The 25,030-nt window shown below is 40.9% G+C and overlaps 1 protein-coding gene across 1 annotated transcript; it reads right to left on the reverse strand.

The window, feature by feature from the left end:
- Positions 1–17,890: 17,890 nt before the first annotated feature.
- LOC311106248 (signal peptidase complex catalytic subunit SEC11A) lies at positions 17,891–22,650 on the reverse strand. Its single transcript, XM_084188419.1, has 6 exons — positions 22,468–22,650; positions 21,761–21,870; positions 21,414–21,563; positions 20,988–21,107; positions 18,564–18,621; positions 17,891–18,313 (listed from the first exon to the last, which is right to left on the reverse strand). Exons 1-6 carry the CDS (start codon positions 22,516–22,518, stop codon positions 18,263–18,265), a joined length of 540 nt encoding a protein of 179 aa, XP_084044545.1. The 5' UTR covers positions 22,519–22,650; the 3' UTR covers positions 17,891–18,262.
- Positions 22,651–25,030: the final 2,380 nt, after the last annotated feature.

A 25,030-nucleotide genomic window follows, 5' to 3' on the forward strand; every position in this document is an offset into this window, starting at 1 on the left:
TACTTTCCTGACTATATATGGTACATACTGTATCTTCCCCTCTTCCATAAGGCCCCATCATCTGCAAATAAAGACCTCCCAATATCCAGCAGTACCTGCAGACAGTAAACTGTTGGATACTGTAACATTGTGAAGTGATACAATGTATAAGTTGTTTTGTTAAAACAGATTGCAGACTAGTTTAAATTAAATCCAACATGCCTAGTAGCTTTGAATTATCAAAAACATATCAATCAAACACAAAATATGACACACACACTGTACATAGCACACACATACAAGGCCTATATACTAATAGCTACCATAAAGGAGGGTTTCAAAACTGATAGGCAGTGAGTGAGCAGTAAAAGATTAGAAAACTCAAGACAGGAAAATGATCATTCATACCAGAAGGTGGCAGTATACCCCCTCAATTGTTATCTTTGCCTTGCATCCATTTATGTACAATATGAGACAAAATATTGATGCATGCACACACACACAACTCCTGTGAGAGGATTGTGTGTTTCTCAAAGCACGCAGATCCTAATGTGTTCCCAATGTCTTTCTTTCTTATATTAAAACGGTTAAACCCACATACCGGTATGGTCTCGTGAATTTGCATTAATGTATAATATGCCATTTAGCAGACGCTTTTATCCAAAGCGACTTACAGTCATGTGTGCATACATTTGTACGAATGGGTGGTCCCGGGGATCGAACCCACTACCCTGGCGTTACAAGCGCCATGCTCTACCAATTGAGCTACAGAGGACCAATGAGCTAGAGAGGACCAATGAGCTACAGAGGACCAATGAGCTAGAGAGGACCAATGAGCTAGAGAGGACCAATGTGGTAGTAGAGAACTGTTGCTAGAACTAAAACTTGTCTAACTTGTCTTCAACTTTAGAAGGGGAGATGAATGACCTCTACCTGACAGCCAACATCAATGGTTTGAAATAAGACAGAATGAATACCTTAGGGTCTACATTATCTCTGAGGTTGTGGGCTATAGCCCTTGCCTAAAGCCTTTCCTTTATTGAGCTATTAAATGCCACCTAGATCCATCCATCAGTCAGCCATAGGTATTATAAGCTGGGAGCCAAATGAATTTTTGCATCATGATAACAAGTCTCTATGGCTAACTTTCACCAAGAGTGTATTAAGAGCAAATGTATTTTTAAAAAAATCTGTTTAGGCCGGGAAATCATGACCTAACTAACAAGACAAACTGTTGGTGTTTTATTCAAATTGTCCAGGCATATGCTATAATCATTGTTTTACAAACATGCATTTGAACCAGGTACAATTGTTGTTATATTGGAGTCACTCTACTCATCATACTGATGTCACTATCAGAAGCATTATGATTTATTCTCTCTCACCACCAGCATTTCAATGGCTTCACCTGTTCCTTCAGTATAATTTTATTGTGGTGGTAATTTAAACCACACACTATCAAGCTTATGTTGTTTGTGGTGCTGGGAGTTACTGCCTCAAAATACATTTAAACCACTTCATATCTCCACTCAAATTTAGAAAAACAATACATCTGCCAACCCAACATTGCAAAATGATGACATCCTCCAAAAGCAAATTAAATTGGCTTTATACAGGCTATCTTTGAGGCATCTATATGAATGTGATATCTGTGTTACTATCAAGTGATATAAGGACATAGTTTACTTTCTTAATAAAAAAGCTGTCCACCCAATCAACATTAGTGCATTCATGAGAGCAAATGACTGCTTCCTCGGCTGTCTGTCTGCCTGGTTAATATGCTATCAGCCTCCAGCTAGACATGTCAGCAGATGTGTATGCATATGATCTGTCAGAGGAGACAGATCACTGTGTATCTTCTACCACGCAAGGAAGGCAAAGCTGGGATTTGTGTAATGGAGTGAGTGGGAAGCAAGGAAAGGCCATTGAGATGATAAATTCAATCTCTCTTCCCCAAGGAGAGAAGGAGCATATGTCAGTGGAGATCTAGTGTTGGGGTCTGGCGGGCTGGACTAGCACGTCATACTCTAACTAGGGATGCCGCCTACTACTTACTCAATGACCACACTGAAAACATTAGGGTCATGCACTTCTTAGGGATCAGACACACCAGTAGCGGTTGCTGGACGAGAGTACTTAACACCTCTGAACGTAATTTGCGAACGCAGTGCGCACCGATTTTGCATGTAGAGCCGCTTGAAAAATGTCGGCAGTCAGACGTCTACAGCGGGTGGTCAAAACACAGCGCGCGGAACGATTGGCAGACGAACCCTAGAGACATTCGGTGCGATGTGTGCGAGCCATTAGTCACGGAAAGACAAGTACATTTCAATTCAATCAACTGTTCATTACGAAATACAATGAACACTATGATGTGCTACACCGTAACCTATAAATGGCTGGGTGTTACCTCATCTGACCATTCAAACTATGTTTATTGTTTGTTTATTTATTTACTGTAAATTAATCTACAAATTACATCATGATGACCCTTCGAGATTTAGCAAATCATTCTGAGGAGATAGCCTAATTAAATGTAAAAGCATTTCCCCAGAGGTGTCATGCATGTACATAGGCTAGTTGAGGGGCCACTGATTATAGCCAAATTCAATATCGCTGAATGAATTCTGTGTAGGATAATTTATTCCCCCTCCTACTCCATACTGACAGTGTATCTGGGAGCTATGCACGGCTAATAATAATAATAATAATAATAACCCTATGCAACACGTTACCATGCAAAATATGGTAATATTCATGTGTACCCTACATGTATATAATATATTATGTATACTTGTGTGTCATATATTTAAGCAATATGTCCCGAGGAGGTGTGGTATATGGCCAATATACCATGGCTAAGGGCTGTTCTTATGTACAGATGCAACACAGAGTGCCTGGATACAGCCATTAGCTGTAGTATATTTGCCATATACCACAAATCCGCGAGGTGCCTTATTGCTATTATAAACTGGTTGCCAAAGTAATTAGAAATGTTTTGTCATACCCGTGGTATATGGTCTGATATACCATGGTGTCAGCCAATCAGCATTCAGGTTCGAACCACCCAGTATATATACAGTAATTACAACTGGGTAACTTTAATCAACTGTAATTTGAAGAGGAACAATCATAAATCAACCACATGAGACAACAATGTGAGAAGAGGTGTTAGTGTATTAGAACTACACAGCTGTAAGTAATCAAGACCGAGAGTAACAAAATAGATTCATACATTGTGAAGAGAACACAAGGACAATATCTACTATACTTAATTTAAAAACATCCTAATCTAATCAATCATCTAACCTCTATTTTACAGAGACCTCTTTTGACTGGATTGTAGGAATGCTTTTCAGACATTGGGTGCTGAGAAGAGGTGTTAGTGTATTAGAACTACACAGCTGTAAGTAATCAAGACCGAGAGTAACAAAATACATTCATACATTGTGAAGAGAACACAAGGACAATATCTACTATACTTAATTTAAAAACATCCTAATCTAATCAATCATCTAACTTCTATTTTACAGAGACCTCTTTTGACTGGATTGTAGGAATGCTTTTCAGACATTGGGTGCTGAGAATATGGCATTTATTTGTTAGGCACCTTTCTGGACATGTGAGGTCACCTAACGTAATGATAAAATAATGAAGTCAAACATCAGACAGTACAGAACAGGGTTGGGGTCAATTCCGTTTCTATTCCAGTCAATTCAGGAATTACGCTGAAATTCCCATTCAAATGCTTTTCAATTAGAAAAATATGGAATTGGAATATCGTTTACTTTCTGAATTGACTGGAATTTAAATAGAATTGACCCCAACCCTGGTACAGAGCTGTGGAGAGATAACCACCGAATACAGAGGCAAAACAATAGAACATCAGACATGAAGGAGGAGTCAGACAGGTGAGGACACGAAGACATCAGAGAGAACGCCATTGGGTTATTTAAAAGGAATCCTAAACAGGTGTGTTCTCAGCTTTGTTTTTGAGCGTGAACAGAAAGTCCGAAGTGGGTCTGAACTGAAGTGACGGATGTGTGGTGGGAGTGAGCAGACCCTGGGTGCAGACCTTACTGAATGCTCAAGCACCCATAGTGTGAGATGGGGAAATGTGGCTATTGGCTACCATTTGTTCCTAACATCTACATGTATTAGATGTTGTGTACGGTAAATGTCCATAAAACTACTTAAACCCCACACTGTCAGTTTCCAGGAACCTGGATAGACTCCTTTTAAATCCCAAATATACAGTATATACATTGAGTCAGCCTTCATATGCACAGTGTAAGCCCTGTTTGTTTGTGAGTCATGTATGTGTTACCAAAGTTGAATGTATTACACGTCAACAGGCCACACACTAGTAAATGTTTCATTATTGACGTATAGAGTTTCAGTCAAGTAAGCTACACAGAACAAATAACAGCTTGGAAAAATTAGATACCCTGCCTACAGGAACTGTCATGACTGGCAGAACATATTGGTAAAAGTCATTGAAATATAGTTGGCTAATGTTATTAGTTCAGTTTATAATACAGTGGATTGTCTCAGGGCAATAAAGGTGAAATACATTACATTGCCATTATTGATTGAGAAGGCCAGAGATCATCCCTTCATGCAAAAAAGCCAAGAAAATATTTAAACATTAAATCATGAATATACAGTATTTATGTAAGGCGCCCACATGTAGTGTTTATGTAAGTAAGTGTTGCTTGCTTCAACTTGATTTTTAGTACACACTTGTTATATTTGCTCGCATTAAAAGCAAGTTATTTTCTCTCACTCACGCTGTGAGTACAATCTGTTGATTTCTCAGTCCTGCTATAGCCTGAGGAAAAGTGAAGCTTCTCTTCCCTGGCTGACTAAAGTAATGTGGTATAGGCCCCTATGGAATATCTGTCAATATCAGTGTTAAAGGGGGCAGAAACGGACAGAATTAATATCTATCCACTTGTACTGTTTTGTGCATTTTTAATAAACCCTGTTTCGACAACATAATGTGATTTCACTTCATATTCTATTCTCAAGGACATAATCAAAACATGTATTTATTAGTCAGAGCAATATGGTGATAATGTGATTTAATCTATTCTCAAGTACAGAATCCTTGTATTAAAAAAGAAAAAGTTATTTATTAGTCAGATCAATCTGGAGTGTTCTCTCTGTCTCTTCAATGAAAGCTTCAGGAGACAAACATGAGAATGAAGTCTATTAGTAGGCTACTCTTCCAGTCCACAGGCAGCAATGAGAGGATTTTAAGTGAAGAATGGGTCTTGTTCATACCTCTCTGTGTTATTAGATAACTTAATTGGTCTTCTGAAGTGTCTGTTGATATCATGCCTGTAATTTCACATTGTAGAGTGATTATTACGATGGTATGCTGCCTTCCCCTTAGTTTTTGGTCTATGTGTGTAGGCTATGAAGGAACGATCCATTATTTTTTGTCAGTAAAACTATAGGATTCCTTTCTTACAATTCCCTGGAGTATACAGGACATATACTCTGCAACCCTGATAAATTGTTCATACCTCAAGTATGAAAACCTTAACTTTTCCTTTTTGGAACCTTTTAACAATTTAATGTACGGTAAATGTCAAAGAATTTGCAAATAATTGGTTTTTATTGAATATAAATAATTTAATATCAACAATACAATGCAGCACATCTTCAAAAACGATAAATACACATGTACATTTGATTCACCCCTCATTTTGGATCCAGTGACATTGCAAATGGCATTTTGGTAAACTGTAAACTGAACAGACATGTTACAATCATTTTATAGCATAAGAGATTTGATTCCATATTGACCAAAACCTTTATAGACATAGACTGGATGACTTCTGCTTGGTTATAAGTAACATTATGATAGACTTCTGCATCACTTTCTGTTGTTTTGAATGTAGCTCTCTAATATCTTCATCAACAATCCAGTCTCCTATGGGATATTAAGAGAATGCCATTAAATAATGCATTAGACATGTATTTTCTACTTCACAGTTAAATCTCTTGTCAGACCAGTTGAGGCTCACCTGGTTAAGATAATGCCATTAAACAATGCATTTTTGACACAAGATAATCTCATTTTAAAATGTACAGATAAATCCACTATGGTCATATACAGGTCGGTGTTGTTGATAGCTCACCTGGTTTTTAGAGCCGTTCTCTGTGTCCTCTCTGAGTTGGGATTGCAACGCAACCCTCAGCACATCTTGGAAGAGGTTTCCCATCCCGTGACTCAAGGCGACCTCGAACGCATCCACAGCCTGCCCATCCGGAGACTGGAGCAGAGGGCTATCCATGACACTCTTCTTGCCCATAAAATGACCTTGGAGGTAAGATAAAATAATAGTTTGGTAAGTGTAATTTGATTCTCAAGTGAAATTAAATATTTCCTAACATGTTGAAAGTCTATATTTTGAAAGAGTAAATATAGCTTTCTTTGATGAGTTAGACTTAATCCATTGTTGTAAATAGGAATACAAATATATGTAATTGCCAGATTTTACTTTCACAATTGTATGCTGTGTTGTGGATGAGATTGAGAATAGCCTTCGCATGCCTTACCTGTCGCCCAAAGATTCCCTCTTTGATTAACTTTAATTTTCGCAACTTTATTTCCAAGTTCGGTTAAATCAAAACTTACTGAAGTGGTTACAGAAATGTAAGAAAAAAGCACAAGGTAGGTAAAAAAAACAAATTGGCAAACGTTGTTCATATAAAATCCGGACATCTCTACGGAGGAAATAGGCTTTCGAACTCTCCCCTGGACGCAAAATTTCCAAGTGGCAATAGAAGCGCAGTTATTCGTGACAGACTTCCAGACCCAATCCGATGCTGCATTTATATCATGCTGATCTGGGTGGGCCCTCTTGCGTGACACCGACACGAAGTCAGGGCATTTTATGCAGAGCAATTCACAAGCATGGTTGGTGACCAAACCCAAGCTGTCAGTCATTCTCACAGTTTAAATTGGCCACAACATAATGATTCATTCGTGCGTAATCTTTAAATCTATAAATAATATTTGCTGCATAAATTACGCGCGCTTTTACGCATGGCGATTAGATCGAACAATAGGTGGCTTAAGCATAGCCTATCAGTGTCAACAGTAATGTGGAAACACGTCAATATGTCAATTATTTCATAATTAATTAGTCCATAGTAAACTCAATTAAGGTCACTGCAGAGGGAATATTCCAATATGTTTAGTTTCAGAAGACTAGAATCTATAGATGAATAGGCCTATTATGGAGAACTCTGCAATGCAACTACTGAAGTGGTTGATCATATTACAGACGGCTATATGAGTCCTCTAATACAGGACTAGTAAAGGCCCAGTGCACTACTTTTGTGAGAACATATATTTTCTTCAAAAAAAATGAAAAATAAAAAAATCTGTTTTTGTTGTTGTCCGATTCTTCTGTTGGTGCTGCTGCAGCACCCTCAGCACCTCTACTAGTTAATGTATTATCAGTAGAGAAATCAGTATTAGCCCCTTGAGATAAATGTATATTTTAGGATAAATTATTGGAGGTGTAAATTAGGTCCATTATCAGCTCTGCCCACAACAGATTCCTTCAGCTTTCCTGACGCCATGCATGGCAGGAAATTCAGGCCAACACATTGCATGCATCACAAATGGCACCCTATTCCCTACACCGTGCACTACTTTTGACCAGAGCACTATGGGCTATGTAGGGAATAGGGTTCCGTTTGTGATGCAAACATTGTTTCCTGCTAAGACACCCCCAGGGTCTTAGTTCCACATGAGTAACCTGACATTTGGCTGTCAGTTGTGGCACACAGGCAGTCGTGGTCACTGGACTGTCGTTCTCAGTCCCACGGACCTCAGCCTCCGGTCTTAGGACAGGAGGGCTAGGATCCCAAATGGCACCCTATTCCCTATGTAGTGCACTACTTTTGACCAGGGCCCGTAGTGCTCTGATCAAAAGTAGTCCACTATGAAATCGGATACCCTTTGGGACGCAGAGAGGACTTGCTGATTATCACCCCAGAATTAGAGCTGTTGAGACAGTGTCCTTTTTGTCACTTCAGGGTGCTAACTGGCTAACTGGGAAGTTAAGTTAGAGAACTAGGCCTACTGCTTGGTATTGTCCCCTGTCTAACCTTTGACATCCAAGACTCCAGTCACACCGTTCATTCATTTAGCCTGGGTGCTGTGAGTTTGCGTGACAGAAATTAGGATATTATGAATGGACTATCGAGACAACTAAGTGCATCGGTGAAGGAATTTGATGCAAGAGAGACAAAGTACGTTCAGACATTTGGGGTGGTTTCTCGGGGCACAGATTAAACCTAGTCCTGGAATAAAAGCATGGTCAATGTACAATCGCCATGAAATCAAATCAAATTGTATTTGTCACATGCGCCGAAATGCTTACTTACGAGCCATTTTCAATAACACAAGAGGAATAAAAATTGCTTGAAAGTTGCTTTTTAGTCCAGGACTAAACTTAATTTGTGACCGGGAAACTGCCTTCTTAATAAATTAATTACCTTGACAAGGACAATACTTGAAAGGTATATTGAGGTCTCTGATCGAGCTGGACTCGACTCGCATGGAAGCCATGAACTTGAAGGGCTCACTGATCATAGGTTATTTAATCTTAAAGTGCCTGAAGGATGTGTGAAGTACCTACAGACTGAGTCAATGCAGGTAATTCCCTAGAGACCTAGAAAGTGCTGGTGTCCCCCAAACATACCTGATTAACCCTTTGATGGGGATAAGCCTATGTTGGAGGGATTTCCAGTATTCTATATAAAGACATATAGGATTCACCATTAGATACATTAGAAACTGTATAAGCAAACCAGGGCCACATCTAGAATTGCAAGATGATTTTAAGAGACTGTGACCACCCACTGTTATTAGAATTTTAACCCATACCATCAGGGAAACTGTACAGGGTGCATTAAATGAAGACAGTCAGAGCAAAATCTGCCTTCAGATCTGTTAATAAATCATGTATAAAATATGGTTGCATTTATTGTATTATTGGATAACAATTCTAACGGTGTGGGAGGAATACTGTTTGGCTGCGTCTCAATAATATTTGGATGCTGTACAAGGTTTATTGAATAAGGCCCTGTGTCAGGGCTTTAACACTTGATTTGAAGAGGCAAATATTTATCCTTCATAACATCTTCATAGTAACTTTGTCTATCCTTAGATCTTCCTCCTCACCATGAGAGCATATACAGTACTGTACAGCGCCTTCAGAAAGTATTCACACCCCTTGACATTTTCCATACTTTGTTGTGTTACAGCCTGAATTTAAAATGGATTAAATTGAGATTTTGTGTGATTGGCCTACACACAATACCCCATCATGTCAAAGTGGAATTATGTTTTTAGACATTTTTACAAATTAATTAAAAATTAAATACTGAAATGTCTTGAGTCAATAAGAATTCAACCCCTTTGTTATGGCAAGCCTAAATAAGTTCAGGAGTAAAACTTTGCTTAACAAGTCACATAATAAGTTGCATGGACTCACTCTGTGTGCAATAATAGTGTTAAACATGATTTTTGAATGACTACCTCATCTGTGTACCCCACATTATAATTATCTGTAAGGTCCCTCAGTCGAGCAGTGAATTTCAAACACAGATTCAACCACAAAGACCAGGGAGGTTTTCCAATGCCTCGCAAAGAGGGGCACCTATTGGTAGATGGGTAAAAATAACAAAAGCAGACATTGAATATCCCTTTGAGCATGGTGAAGTTATTAATTACACTTTGGATAGTGTATCAATACACCCAGTCACTACAAAGATACAGGCGTACTTCCTAACTCAGTTGCTGGAGAGGAGGGAAATCCCTCAGGGATTTCACCATGAGGCCAGTGGTGACTTTAAAACAGTTACAGAGTTTAATGTCTAATAGGAGAAAAATTAGGATGGATCAACAACATTGTAATTACTCCACAATACTAACCTAAGTGACAGAGTGAAAAGAACGCAGCCTGTACAGAATAAAAAAATATCCCAAAACATTCATCCTAAAGTAAAACAGCAAAAGATGTGGCAAAGAAATTAATTTGATGTCCTGAATACAAAGTGTTATGTTTTAAGGGCAAATTCAACACAACACATCACTGAGTACCACTCTTCATATTTTCAAGCATGCTGGTGGCTGCATCATGTTATGGGTATGCTTGCCATCGGCAAGGACTAGGGACTTTTTTTAGGATAAAAGTAAATGGAATAGAGCTAAGCACAGTCAAAATCCTAGAGGAAAACCTGGTTCAGTCTGCTTTCCAACAGACACTGGGAAACAAATTCACCTTTCAGCAGGACAATAACCTAAAACACAAGGCCATTGGAGTTGCTTACCAAGACGCCATTGAATGTTCCTGAGTGGCCTAATTACAGTTTTTACTTAAATCAGTTTGAAAATCTACAACCAACTTGACAGGTCTTGAAGAATTTTTAAAAGAATAAAGTGCAAATATTGTACAATCCAGGTGTGCAAAGCTCTTAGAGACTTACCCAGAAAGACTCACAGCTGTAATCGCTGCCAAAGGTGACTCTAACATATACAGTGCATTCGGAAAATATTGAGACCCCTTGACTTTTTCCACATTTTGTTACATTAAAGCCTTATTCTAAAATGAATTGAATTACATTTTTTCCTGATCAATCTACACATAATACCCCATAATGATGAAGCGAAAACAGAATTTTAGAAATGTTAGCTAATTTATTAACAATAAAAAACAGAAATACCTTATTTACATAAGTGTTCAGACCCTTTGCTATGAGACTCAAAATTGAGCTCAGGTGCATCCTGTTTCCATTGATCATCCTTGAGAACTTGATTGGAGTCCAACTGTGGTGAATTCAATTGATTGGACATGATTTGGAAAGGCACACACCTGTCTATATAAGGTTCCACAGTTGACAGTGCATGTCAGAGCAAAAGCCAAGCCATGAGGTCAAAGGAATTGTCCGTAGAGCTCTGAGACAGGATTGTGTCGAGGCACAGATCTGGGGAAGGGTACCAAAACATTTCTGAAGCATTGAAGGTCCCCAAGAACACAGTGGCCTCCATCATTCTTAAATGGAAGAAGTTTTGAACCACCAATACTCTTCCTAGAGCTGGCCTCCCAGCCAAACTGAGCAATCGGGGAGGTGACCAAGAACCCGATGGTCACTCTGACAGAGCTCCAGAGTTCCTCTGAGGAGATGGGAGAACCTTCCAGAAGGACAACGATCTCTGCAGTGCTCCAACTATCAGGCCTTTATGGTAGTGGCCAGACGGAAGCCACTCCTCAGTAAAAGGCACATGACAGCCCGCTTGGAGTTTGCCAAAAGGCACCTAAAGGACTCTCAGTCCATGAGAAACAAGATTCTCTGGTCTGATGAAACCAGGATTGAACTCTTTGGCCTGAATGCCAAGCGTCACGTCTGGAGGAAACCTGGCACCATCCCCTATCGTGAAGTATGGTGGTGGCAGCATCATTCTGTGGGGATGTTTTTCAGCAACAGGGACTGGGAGACTAGTCAGAATCAAGAGAAAGGTGAACGAAGCAAAGTACAGAGAGATCCTTGATGAAAAGCTGCTCCAGAGCGCTCAGGACCTCAAACTGGGGCGAAGGTTCACCTTCCAACAGGACAACGATCCTAAGCACACAGCCAAGACAACGCAGGAGTGGCTTCGGGACAAGTCTCTGAATGTCCTTGAGTGGTCCAGCCAGAGCCCGGAGTTGAACCCGATTTAACATCTCTGGAGAAACCTGAAAATAGCTGTGCAGCGATGCTCCCCATACAACCTGACAGATCTTGAGAGGATCTGCAGAGAAGAATGGAAGAAACTCCCCAAATACAGGTGTGCCAGTGTAACCGGTGTGAAATGGCTAGCTTTGAGGGTGACTGTTGTTGATGTGTGCAGAGGGTCCCTGGTTCAAGCCCAGATAGGGGCGAGGAGAGGGACGGAAGCAACACTGTTACATTGGTGCCCTGACCCGGATCACGGCACCAATGTAACAGTGTTGATTCCGTCCCTCTCCTCGCCCCTACCTGGGCTTGAACCAGGGACCCTCTGCACACATCGACAACAGTCACCCTCGAAGCACCGTTACCCATCGTTCCACAACAGCCGCGGCCCTTGCAGAGCAAGGGAAACATCTACTTCAAGGTCTCAGAGCGAGTGATGTCACCAATTGAAATGCTACTAGCGCGCACCGCTAACTAGCTAGCCAAATGTAACATTGTTGCTTCTGTCCCTCTCCTCGCCCCTATCTAGGCTTGAACCAGGGACCCTCTGCACACATCGACAACAGTCACCCTCGAAGCACCGTTACCCGTCGCTCCACAAAAGCCGCGGCCCTTGCAGAGCAAGGGAAACATCTACTTCAAGGTCTCAGAGCGAGTGATGTCACCAATTGAAATGCTACTAGCGCGCACCGCTAACTAGCTAACCATTTCACACCGGTTACACTCACCCCCCTTTTGACCTCCTCCTTTTCCGCAGCAACCAGTGATCCGGGTCAACAGCATCAATGTAACAATGTTGCTTCCGTCCCTCTCCTCGCCCCTACCTGGGCTTGAACCAGGGAACCTCTGCACACATCGACAACAGTCACCCTCGAAGCACCGTTACCCGTCGCTCCACAAAAGCCGTGGCCCTTGCAGAGCAAGGGAAACATCTACTTCAAGGTCTCAGAGCGAGTGACGTCACCGATTGAAATGCTACTAGCGCGCACCGCTAACTAGCTAGCCATTTCACACCGGTTACACCAAGCTTGTAGCGTCATACCCAAGAAGACTTGGGGCTGTATTGATGCCAAAGGCACTTCAACAAAGTACTGAGTAAAGGGTCTGAATACTTATGTAAATGTGATATTTCTGTATTTTATTTTGAATACATTTGCAAACATTTCAAAAAACATGTTTTCACTTTGTCATTATGAGGTATTGTGTTTAGATGGGTGAGAAAAAAAATCTAAATATATTTTGAATTCAGGCTGTAACACAACAAAATGTGGAATAAGTAAAGGGATATGAATACTTTCTGAAGGCACTGTATGTCAAAAGGGCAAACATTGGCTCAGAATAGTGTAGAAATAATAATATACAGGTATATATACAGTGGGGAGAACACGTATTTGATACACTGCCGATTTTGCAGGTTTTCCTACTTACAAAGCATGTAGAGGTCTGTAATTTTTATCATAGGTACACTTCAACTGTGAGAGACGGAATCTAAAACAAAAATCCAGAAAATCACATTGTATGATTTTTAAGTAATTAATTTGCATTTTATTGCATGACATAAGTATTTGATACATCAGAAAAGCAGAACTTAATATTTGGTACAGAAACCTTTGTTTGCAATTACAGAGATCATACGTTTCCTGTAGGTCTTGACCAGGTTTGCACACACTGCAGCAGGGATTTTGGCCCACTCCTCCATACAGACCTCCAGATCCTTCAGGTTTCGGGGCTGTCACTGGGCAATACGGACTTTCAGCTCCCTCCAAAGATTTTCGATTGGGTTCAGGTTTGGAGACTGGCTAGGCCACTCCAGGACCTTGAGATGCTTCTTACGGAGCCACTCCTTAGTTGCCCTGGCTGTGTGTTTCGGGTTCCCCCAGCCACGTCCCATCTTCAATGCTCTTACTGAGGGAAGGAGGTTGTTGGCCAAGATCTCGCGATATATGGCCCCATCCATCCTCCCCTCAATACGGTGCAGTCGTCCTGTCCCCTTTGCAGAAAAGCATCCCCAAAGAATGATGTTTCCACCTCCATGCTTCACGGTTGGGATGGTGTTCTTGGGGTTGTACTCATCCTTCTTCTTCCTCCAAACACGGCGAGTGGAGTTTAGACCAAAAAGCTCTATTTTCGTCTCATCAGACCACATGACCTTCTCCCATTCCTCCTCTGGATCATTCAGATGGTCACTGGCAAACTTCAGACGGGCCTGGACATGCGCTGGCTTGAGCAGGGGGACCTTGCGTGTGCTGCAGGATTTTAATCCATGACGGCGTAGTGTGTTACTAATGGTTTTCTTTGAGACTGTGGTCCCAGCTCTCTTCAGGTCATTGACCAGGTCCTGCCGTGTAGTTCTGGGCTGATCCCTCACCTTCCTCATGATCATTGATGCCCCACGAGGTGAGATCTTGCATGGAGCCCCAGACCGAGGGTGATTGACCGTCATCTTGAATTTCTTCAATTTTCTAATAATTGCGCCAACAGTTGTTGCCTTCTCACCAAGCTGCTTGCCTATTGTCCTGTAGCCCATCCCAGCCTTGTGCAGGTCTACAATTGTATCCCTGATGTCCTTACACAGCTCTCTGGTCTTGGCCATTGTGGAGAGGTTGGAGTCTGTTTGATTGAGTGTGTGGACAGGTGTCTTTTATACAGGTAACGAGTTCAAACAGGTGCAGTTAATACAGGTAATGAGTGGAGAACAGGAGGGCTTCTTAAAGAAAAACTAACAGGTCTGTGAGAGCCGGAATTCTTACTGGTTGGTAGGTGATCAAATACTTATGTCATGCAATAAAATGCAAATGAATTACTTAAAAATCATACAATGTGATTTTCTGGATTTTTGTTTTAGATTCCGTCTCTCACAGTTGAAGTGTACCTATGATAAAAATTACAGACCTCTACATGCTTTGTAAGTAGGAAAACCTGCAAAATCGGCAGTGTATCAAATACTTGTTCTCCCCACTGTATATACACACTACCGGTCAAAAGTTTTAGAACACCTACTCATTCAATGGTTTTCCTAGATTTTTTACTATGTTCTACATTGTAGAATAATAGTGAAGACATCAAAACTATGAAATAACACATTAAATCATGTAGTAACCACTCTTGGCATTCTCTCAACCAGCTTCACCTGGAATGCTTTTCCAACAGTCTTGAAGGAGTTCCCACATATGCTGAGCACTTGTTGGCTGCTTTTCCTTCACTCTGCGGTCCGATTCATCCCAAACCATCTCAATTTGGTTGAGGTCGGGGGATTGTGGAGGCCAGGTCATCAGATGCAGCACTCCATCACTCTCCTTCTTGGTAAAATAGCCCTTACACAGCCTGGAGGTGTGTTGTGTCATTGTCCTGTTGAAAAACAAATGATAGTCCCACTAAGCCCAAACCAGATGGGATGGCGTATCACTGCAGAATGCTCTGGTAGCCATGCTGGTTAAGTGTGCCTTGAATTCTAAATAAATCACAGACAGTGTCAACAGCAAAGCACCCCCACACCATAACACCTCCTCCTCCATGCTTTACGGTGGGAAATATACATGCAGAGATCATCCGTTCACCCCCACCGCATCTCACAAAGACAAGGCGGTTGGAACCAAAAATCTCAAATTTGGACTCCAGCCCAAAGGACACATTTCCACCGGTCTAATGTCCATTGCTCTTAATTCTTGGCCCAACACGTCTCTTCTTCTTATTGGTGTCCTTTAGTAGTGGGTTCTTTGAAGCAATTTGACCATGAAGGCCTGATTCACACAGTCTCCTCTGAATAGTTGACGTTGAGATGTGTCTGTTACTTGAACTCTGTGAAGCATTTATTTGGGCTGCAATTTCTGAGGCTGGTAACTCTAATTAACTTATCCTCTGCAGCAGAGGTAACTCTGGGTCTTCCATTCCTGTGGCGGTCCTCATGAGTGCCAGTTTCATCATAGCGCTTGATGGTTTTTGCGACTGCACTTGAAGAAACTTTTAAAGTTCTTGAAATGTTTTGTATTGACTGACCTTCATGTCTTAAAGTAATGATGGACTGTCGTTTCTCTTTGCTTATTTTAGCTGTTCTTGCCATAATATGGACTTGGTCTTTTACCAAATAGGGCTATCTTCTGTATACCCCACTTCCTTGTCACAACACTACTGATTGGCTCAAAAGCATTAAGAAGGAAAGAAATACCACAAATTAACTTTTAACAAGGCACACCTGTTAATTGAAATGCATTCCAGGTGACTACCTCATGAAGCTGGTTGAGAGAATGCCAAAAGTGTGCAAAGCTGTCATCAAAGCAAAGGTATTTGAAGAATCTCAAATAGAAAATATATTTTGATTTGTTTAACCCTTTTTTGATTCCATATGCATTATTTCACAGTTTTGATGTCTTCACTATTACTCTACAATGTAGAAAATAGTAAAAATAAAGAAAAACCCTTGAATGAGTAGGTGTTCTAAAACTTTTGACCGGTAGTGTATATATAGTGAACCAAAATATAAATGCAACATGTAACAATTTCTAAGATTTTACAGTTACAGATCATATTCTCCCGAGTGGCGCAGTGGTCTAAGGCACTGCATCGCAGTGCTAGCTGTGCCACTAGAGATCCTGGTTCGAATCCAGGCTCTGTCGTAGCCGGCCGCGACCGGGAGACCCATGGGGCGGCGCACAATTGGCCCAGCGTCGTCCAGGGTAGGGGAGGGAATGGCCGGCAGGGGATGTAGCTCAGTTGGTAGAGCATGGCGTTTGCAACGCTAGGGTTGTGGGTTCGATAAAATAATGTATGTGCTAACTGTAAGTCGCTCTGGATAAGAGCGTCTGCTAAATGACTAAAATGTAAATGTAAAAAATATAAAGAAATCAGTCAATTGAAATAAATGAATTAGGCCCTAATCTATGGATTTCACGACTGGGAATACAGATATGGGTCTGTTGGTCACAGGTACCTTTAGAAAAAGGTAGGGACGTGGATCAGAAAACCAGTCAGTATCTGGTGGGATCACCATTTGCCTCATGCAGCGCGGCACATCTCCTTCGCATAGAGTTGATCAGGCTGTTGATTGTGGCCTGTGGAATGTTGTTCCACTCCTCTTCAATGGCTGTGCAAAGTTGCTGGATATTGGCGGGAATTGGAACACGCTGTCGTACACATCAATCCAGAGCATCCCAAACAAGCTCAATGGGTGACATGTCTGGTGAGTATGCAGGCCATGGAAGAACTGGGAAATGTTCAGCTTCCATGAATTGTGTACAGATCCTTGCTACATGGGGCCATGTATTATCATGCTGAAACATAAGGTGATGGCGGTGGATGAATTGCACGACAATGGGCCTCAGGATCTCATCACGGTATCTCTGTGCATTAAAATTGCCATCGATAAAATGCAATTGTGTTCATGTCCGTAGCTTATGCCTGCCCATACCAAAACCCCATTGCCACCATGGGGCACTCCGTTCACAACATTGACATCAGCTAACTGCTCGCCCACATGACGCCATACACGTGGTCTGCAGTTGTGAGGCCGGTTGGATGTACTGCCATATTCTCTAAAACAACGTTGGAGGCGGCTTATGGTAGAGAAATTAACATTACATTCTCTGGCAACAGCTCTGGTGGACATTCCTGCAGTCAGCATGCCAATTGCATGCTCTCTCAACACTTGAGACATCTGGCATTGTGTTGTGTGACACCTGCACATTTTAGAGTGGCCTTTTATTGTCCCCAGCAGAAGATGCACCTGTGTAATGATCATGCTGTTTAATTAGCTTCTTAATATGGATTATCTTGGCAAAGGAGAAAAGCTCACTAACAGGGATGTAAACAAATTTGTGCACAAAATGAGATAAATCATATTTTTGTGCGTATTAAACATTTCTTGGTAGATTTATTTTAGCTCATGAAACATTGGACCAATATTTTACATGTTGCGTTTATATTTTTGTTCAGTATATAAAACACGTACTTACCATGACTGAGATATGTGGTTTTCCCACCTAGCCATCTTAAGATGAATGCACTAACTGTAAATCAGTCTGGATAAGAGCGTATGCTAAATGACATATGTAAATGTTATATTTAGCCTGCATGTAAAATAATGGCATTTTGAAAATGCACAAATGTGTTTTAGTGAAGTTATGCTTGAATATAAGAAAACACTAGATGCATAAGTTACCAGAAAGCAGGAGAGGGTAACATATGTCATATTTAATGTCACAAATATATCAGTTGTCATACAATACTTTAAGCAAAGCAAAACCTAATTAACAGTGAAAACAAAATATGTAATTAACCATCTAAAATGTTGGATTCATGTTCTTAAAAAAAGAAAAAAAAGATTACAGCTCTTTATTCTACTTAACTTATATCTAATTTCCCTCACAAAAATAATGAATGCTTGTTTTTTTAATAATGTAAAGAACACTATCCACATTTCTACACACAATCCAAAAAAAAGCAACGTAATTAGACATAATCAACATAATTATGTCTTGAAAGGCATGGTGGGGTGGGGATTTCCAATTCTTCATCTGTGGCAGATAGTTAGGTAGTCTCTTCCTCACTCCCGATGGACCAGGACAAACAGACCCAGCAGGAAGAGAACAGCATACTGGGAAGGCAAAGAACAACAGAATAATAGTATCTCTGATCCGGGGATCTAAAAACAACAGCTTTCCGTTTGCCAGTTCCCCTCCCACTGTTTAGATCCCAAAATATGACCCAGCAACTGGACTGGTTACTGCTCAGGCTCTCTAACCTTCAGGCTACCTGCATACCGCCCCTAATAAGGCTGAATTTAGTCAACAATTCATAAAACATAGTGATTTTGCTTCTAGTGATGACGATGTAAAATATCTTACCTTGAATTTGGGGTAGTCGTTCATCAGAATGGTAACGATTCCGATGTATGGCACAAACCTGGAGACAAAATTAACATTCAACATCAGATTACATGTTTATGACAATGTCATGATGCTGTTATTATGTACAGTTCAAGTAAATTGTTACCTAACATTACATCTTCAATAGTTAAATACAGTATTTGTATTTAAAAGTATTTGGTTTTAAATATATTTAAGTATCAAAAGTAAATGGAATTGCTAAAATATACTTAAGTATCAAAAGTCAAAGTATAAATCATTTCAAATTCCTTATATTAAGCAATCCAGACGGCACAATTTTCTATATATTATTTATTTACGGATAGCCAGGGGCACACTCCAACACTCAGACATAATTTACAAACGAAGCATTTGTGATTAGAGTGTGCCAGATCAGAGGCAGTAGGGATGACTTGCGTGAATTTGACAATTTTCCTGTCCAAATGTAACGAGTACTTTTGGGTGTCAGGGAAAATGTATGGAGTAAAAAGTACATTATTTTCTTTAGGAATGTAGTAAGTAAAAGTTCGCAAAAATATAAATAGTAAAGTACAGATACAACAACAACAAAAATGACTTAAGTAGTACTTTCAAGTATGTTTACTTAAGTACTTTACACAACTGGTTAAATACTTGAGCAGGGGTTAAAGCAAAAAAACGAATCCCATGACTGAAACTTGTCTGGGGCCAAGTTAACCTGCCCTTTCATGTAAGAAAGTCACGACCATCATGCTTTTAAGGAAAGAGGATCATTTTGTACATGTATTAGGCCTAAACTGCGAGTTTGACCAATTCCAGTCCCCTTCCTTAGGGGGTCCGGGGTCCTCCCTGGGATAATTTGTAAGTAGAAGACTGAGAAGCTCAGTTCTTGTGACTTTTTAAAGGGACATTCTACTCCAAAATGAATGAAAATAAAATTATGCTGAAACCATTTCAAATTAAATTTCCACCTCCAGAAATGTGCACAATAAAATATTGGTAAAATCATATTGGACCATGTATATAGCCTATGCATGGTCTATATTATCAGATGTGCTATAACCATTATCTCCTGTAGCCCAACTAATGCAGGATAGTGGTTATAAAATGTACATAGGCTGAAGCATTGAGTTTGTCCATCTGCATTTACCTCATTGGACACAACATCCTGATTGTTATTATTATTAATGATTATACTTTCATTATAAATATATATATATATATAAATTAATTATTATTCACTCAAAAAATTTGATATTTTTAGTTTCTATTACAAAGTATGTAATTGTCCCTTTTAGAGCTCTGTTGCATAGTGATTCAGAGTCTTTTCGGTGAGCCAGAACGTTTGGCTCCTTTCACCTAAAAGAGCTGCTCATTTGGCTCCCAAACGGCTCTTCATCATTAGTGCTTAGAAATTGACATAAAACCATGAAAAAATGGTCAAGCCTTAATTTAAAGCCTAAAATGTTGCCTACCATTATGTCAGATAGTGAAATTTGAGTTCAAATACATTTTTACCTGACCAAATTATTAGATGGCCTGCAAAAAAAAAGCCTAAATGTAACGCACTGAATAACTGAGCGTAGAGCAGAATGAGGCTCTCTCCTCACTGTATTGTTCCTGCACTGAGGAATTACCATCTTCAGAGAATATTTTTATCATTTATCTGCAGATAGTCGATGTCTGCTTAAAAAGCAACAGCATGCACATCAGGGAGCCAAATAAATGAAAAAAAATAGCCAAAAATAACAAAAAACAGCCACTCAAAAAAAGCTGTTCATTCGCAAACTACCCATCACTACTTTGCGCAGACACGCCTAAACCATGCTTTAAACTACGGTTGTAACTGCATTTGTAAAATGATGCCACTAATTGAAGGAGTAGAGAAATAAAGGTGGTAGCAATGGAAAATTGGGAAGCTCCTCTTTAAAAAAAAAACCTGCTTTCAAAATACATTTGACAAAACTGCTCTCGCAACTTGACACCTGTAGGGATGTGACAAATTGAAAAATTTTCTTAAAGTTTAAACTCCCATTTTCCTCTGAACATCCGAGTGTCAGCAACAGTATGTCAGTTCAGTACACACAGCGTAACAGATAAAATAACATATTTGAGAATACATTTATTTGGGAAAATACAACTTCGTATTACATCTCCAAATCAGCCCTCCCATCTCCCAAGATTTTTATTGCGGATCTACACTGATCTCAAATCCGTCGCAGTGACGGAGAACTTTAACCCCTGCTTGAGCCCTTCCACTACTACAGGATAGATGAGTGCAGACTCAAGTTCAGTTTCATTTTGCACTAAATAATATCTCAAGGGAAATGGTATCATATAGGTCCAGTGAAGTGAAGCATTAGACTGAAGTCATACAGCAGACTAAGCCTAGTATCATTTTGGTGGAATGAGATAAATGCTCACCCTCTGGCTCTTCCCACCACATCTTTCTTCTCCAGCCAGTGCTGTCCCGGCTTGTACAGCCCTCTGTCATCTACAGAGTTGTTGTCACCTTTGGTCAGGAACTTGATTTCACCATTTTCCCTGGAGATAAACAACATTTAGTAAATAAACAAGAACATTTAGATTTAGTTTGGAAGTCATACATGGATTTCTTGGCCCCAGAGCAGCTTATGAAATTGCTCTGACAATATCACATTTATTCAGATGTATTAAAAAACATACGAGGTAAGAAATAATATTGAATATTTAAAGCCTAGTTTGAGTGTTATGTAGCAATACAAACTTTTTTGGGGGAAGTAGGCCTTCTCAAACTTGTAACCAACATTGAGAACCATCCCGAGAGAGAACTAGCGCGTTTCAATAACTACAGAAACATCATAGACCAACTTTTCATGAATCTTTAGTACTCTGTGTACTATGGGGATCTCTCTGCCCTCTATCCTGAAGACCACGATCTCTCCGACTCTGATGGGGTCCTCGACCCGGTTTGTCAGGAACAGAAGGTCTCCTCGATGGAAAGCAGGCTCCATACTCCCACTGAAACCAAGGACATGTTACAGTCAAGGATAGACAGGTTACTGAAAATTAGCAGATGCGCTTCAGACAATCAGTAGGTTTGTGGGTGCTACACATTGGTGGTGAAAGTGGTGAATTTCCCCTTACTATGTAAAGCGCTTTGAGTGTCTGGAAAAGCACTCTATCTATATAAGCTATAGACAACACCAATGCTTTACCTGAGGACAACAACAATAGGGCTCTCGCTGCCTGTCACAACCATCAGTCCTTTCCAGATCATCAGGGCTGAGGACACTATCATACCAAAATTCAGCACCTGGTAGTAGAGCTGAAAACAAATAAGACAGGTTGTCAGGTTGAGACAAAGATGAGCTAGTGTTTGATTATAATAACTAGATCTACCAACAGCTGGTCCTGGGGACTCACAGAGTGTGCAGGCTTTTGTCCTAGCCTATGTTTGTCCCAGCCCAGTACTAATATACATGTTTCAGCTAATAAAGGGCTTGATGATCAGTAGAATCTAGTAGAAGCTAGTAACTTAGGCTGGAATAAAAGTCTGCACACTTTGTGGGTCCTCAGTACCAGGTTTGAAGAACACTGACGTAACACCATATTTAGACAGAGAGGAAACTGTACTGGCTAAAGCTACATTGATTTAGCAAGGTTGCTAGCTAGCTAGTTATTTTGACAACCCAGTTTATCATCCATGTTCAATAGGCGATGTAACGTATTTAGCTAGCAGGGTAATTCTATTTGTACATAAGACCACACGGACAGCTGGGTAGCTAGCTAGCACTTTACATTTTAAGCAACGTGTTACTAACCAGCCGACTAATGTTGCTAGCATAACTAGATAGCTAGCTAACGAGCCTTGGAAGAATCCGTCACATTCACACAACATCAAAAACAATGTTATCGTACATACCTGGCGCTTATTCATCCGCCGCACATCGTCAAGGAAATCTAAAGACAACATCGTCCCGGTATTGAGTTTATAAAATCACCTAAATTAAATCAATACCAATGATCGATACATAAAAAGCGAACATATGGATGCACGTCCGAGAAACTTGCATCCAAATCTTCCGGGTACACTCAGCCGGAAGTCCCGCCCACATTCAAAATATTTTGTTGAGGTGTCGCTTCTCAATTCGGGGGCTGGCAGACAGAAGGTTTGGATATACAAATGTTAAGAGCTTTTATTCAGTTATGCAATGAATGTATGACAACTCTAAAAGCATAAAAAACAATGAGGTCTGAAATATAACAAAACAAGAAGGAACTATTTACAGGCTGGCACACGTTATTATAACATTCACCAGAGCCACAATCACCAGGAACAAACCTTGTTAGGAACCAGGAAGCCTGTTCACCTTACAGAAATATATAATACTGTAATGCCAGTTTTAAAGTCATATGTGCTTACATTTTACATATGTGTGGTACCAGGAATCAAATCCAGTACCCTGGTGTTACAAGTGCCATCCTCTACCAACTGTGATACAAAACCATATGACTGTACTATCTTTGATATGTGTACTGTAGCGAATTCGGGGGGTAGCAACCAATGGTGTATATAAACACTGGATTGCGGATTGCTATGTATTGGCCAATGAGAGGCTTTGAAACCACCAGTTGGACATATTGTAAGAGACAATTAAATCCACCAGCACAGAGAGAAAACTCTTTGCTAGTGACCTAAAGAGAGAAACCCCTTCTCTAGTGACCTACAGAGAGAAAACCCTTCTCCAGTGACCTACAGAGAGAAAACGCTTTTCCAGTGACCTGCTGACACTGACAGGTCCCATCATCCCTCACTGACTGAGCAGGGTTTCTGTCACAGGGCAAAGGGAGTGAGGCAGGGCAGTAGAGGAAGGCCAAGGGTAGGAGGAACAGCCAGAAACATTGCACCGCTCATAGCTATACTGAACAAAAATATAAACGCAACATGTGAAATTTCAACGATTTTACTGAGTTACAGTTCATATAAGGAAATCAGTCAATTGAAATAAATTCATTAGGCAAAAATCTATGGATTTCACATGACTGGGCATAGGCCCACCCACTGAGAAGCCAGGCCCAGACAATCAGAATGAGTTTTTCCCCATAAGAGGGCTTTATTACAGACATAAATATTCCTCAGTTTCATCAGCTGTCTGCGTGGTTGGTCTCAGACGATCCCGCAGGTGAAAAAGCCAGATGTGGAGGTCCTGGGCTGGCATGGTTACACGTGGTCTGTCAAATTCTCTAAAACAACGTTGGCGGCAGCATATGAGAAATTAACATTCAATTCTCTGGCAAAAGCTCTGGTGGACATTCATGCAGTCAGCATACCAATTGCATGCTCCCTCAAAATTTAGACATCTGTGGCATTGTGTTGTGTGACAAAACTGCACATTTTGGCCTTTTATTGTCCCCAGCACAAGGTGCACCTGTGTAATGATCATGCTGTTTAATCAGCTTCTTGATATGCCACACCTGTCAGGTGGATGGATGATCTTGGCTAAGGAGAAATGCTCACTAACAGGGATGTAAACTAATTTGTGCAAAACATTTTGGGGATATTTTATTTCATCTCATAAAACATGGGACCAACACTTTACATTTTGCCATCACTCTCTCTGCCACCAGGATGGGGGCATCTCTCCCCACAGGGGAACAGAACAGGGCACTCAGCTTCTCTACAGAGAGAACACACAGGGGGTTAATGACGGGGGAACAGAACAGGGCACACGGCTTCTCTACAGAGAGAACACACAGGGGGTTAATGACGGGGGAACAGAACAGGGCACACGGCTTCTCTACAGAGAGAACACACAGGGGGTTAATGACGGGGGAACAGAACAGGGCACACGGCTTCTCTACAGAGAGAACACACAGGGGGTTAATGACGGGGGAACAGAACAGGGCACACGGCTTCTCTACAGAGAGAACACACAGGGGGTTAATGACGGGGGAACAGAACAGGGCACACGGCTTCTCTACAGAGAGAACACACAGGGGGTTAATGACGGGGGAACAGAACAGGGCACACGGCTTCTCTACAGAGAGAACACACAGGGGGTTAATGACGGGGGAACAGAACAGGGCACACGGCTTCTCTACAGAGAGAACACACAGGGGGTTAATGACGGGGGAACAGAACAGGGCACACGGCTTCTCTACAGAGAACACACAAGGGGATGATAGCCTAGTGCAGTGGTCACCAACCGGTCGATCGCGATCGAAAGGTCGATCTCCAAGGGATTCCTAGTCGATCACCAAACATTTCTGTAAAAAACCCAACGATAAAGCCTTGCATTCCAATGTTTTTTATTTGTTTGGCGCTGTTGGCGGTAGGTGCACTTGATTCAGCAGCACTAGCTCCGGGAAGGCAAAGTGTTCCCATTTTGAACCATTTCATGTGTCTGAAGGTAGAACCTTCAGGTAGAGCAGATCAACTGCTGGCCAATCAGATAGCTCAGATCACCGTATCTGCACAGTTTCCT

The sequence above is a fragment of the Coregonus lavaretus genome (assembly GCF_964263955.1).
Source record: "Coregonus lavaretus genome assembly, contig: HAP1_SCAFFOLD_275, whole genome shotgun sequence".
NCBI lineage: Eukaryota > Metazoa > Chordata > Actinopteri > Salmoniformes > Salmonidae > Coregonus > Coregonus lavaretus.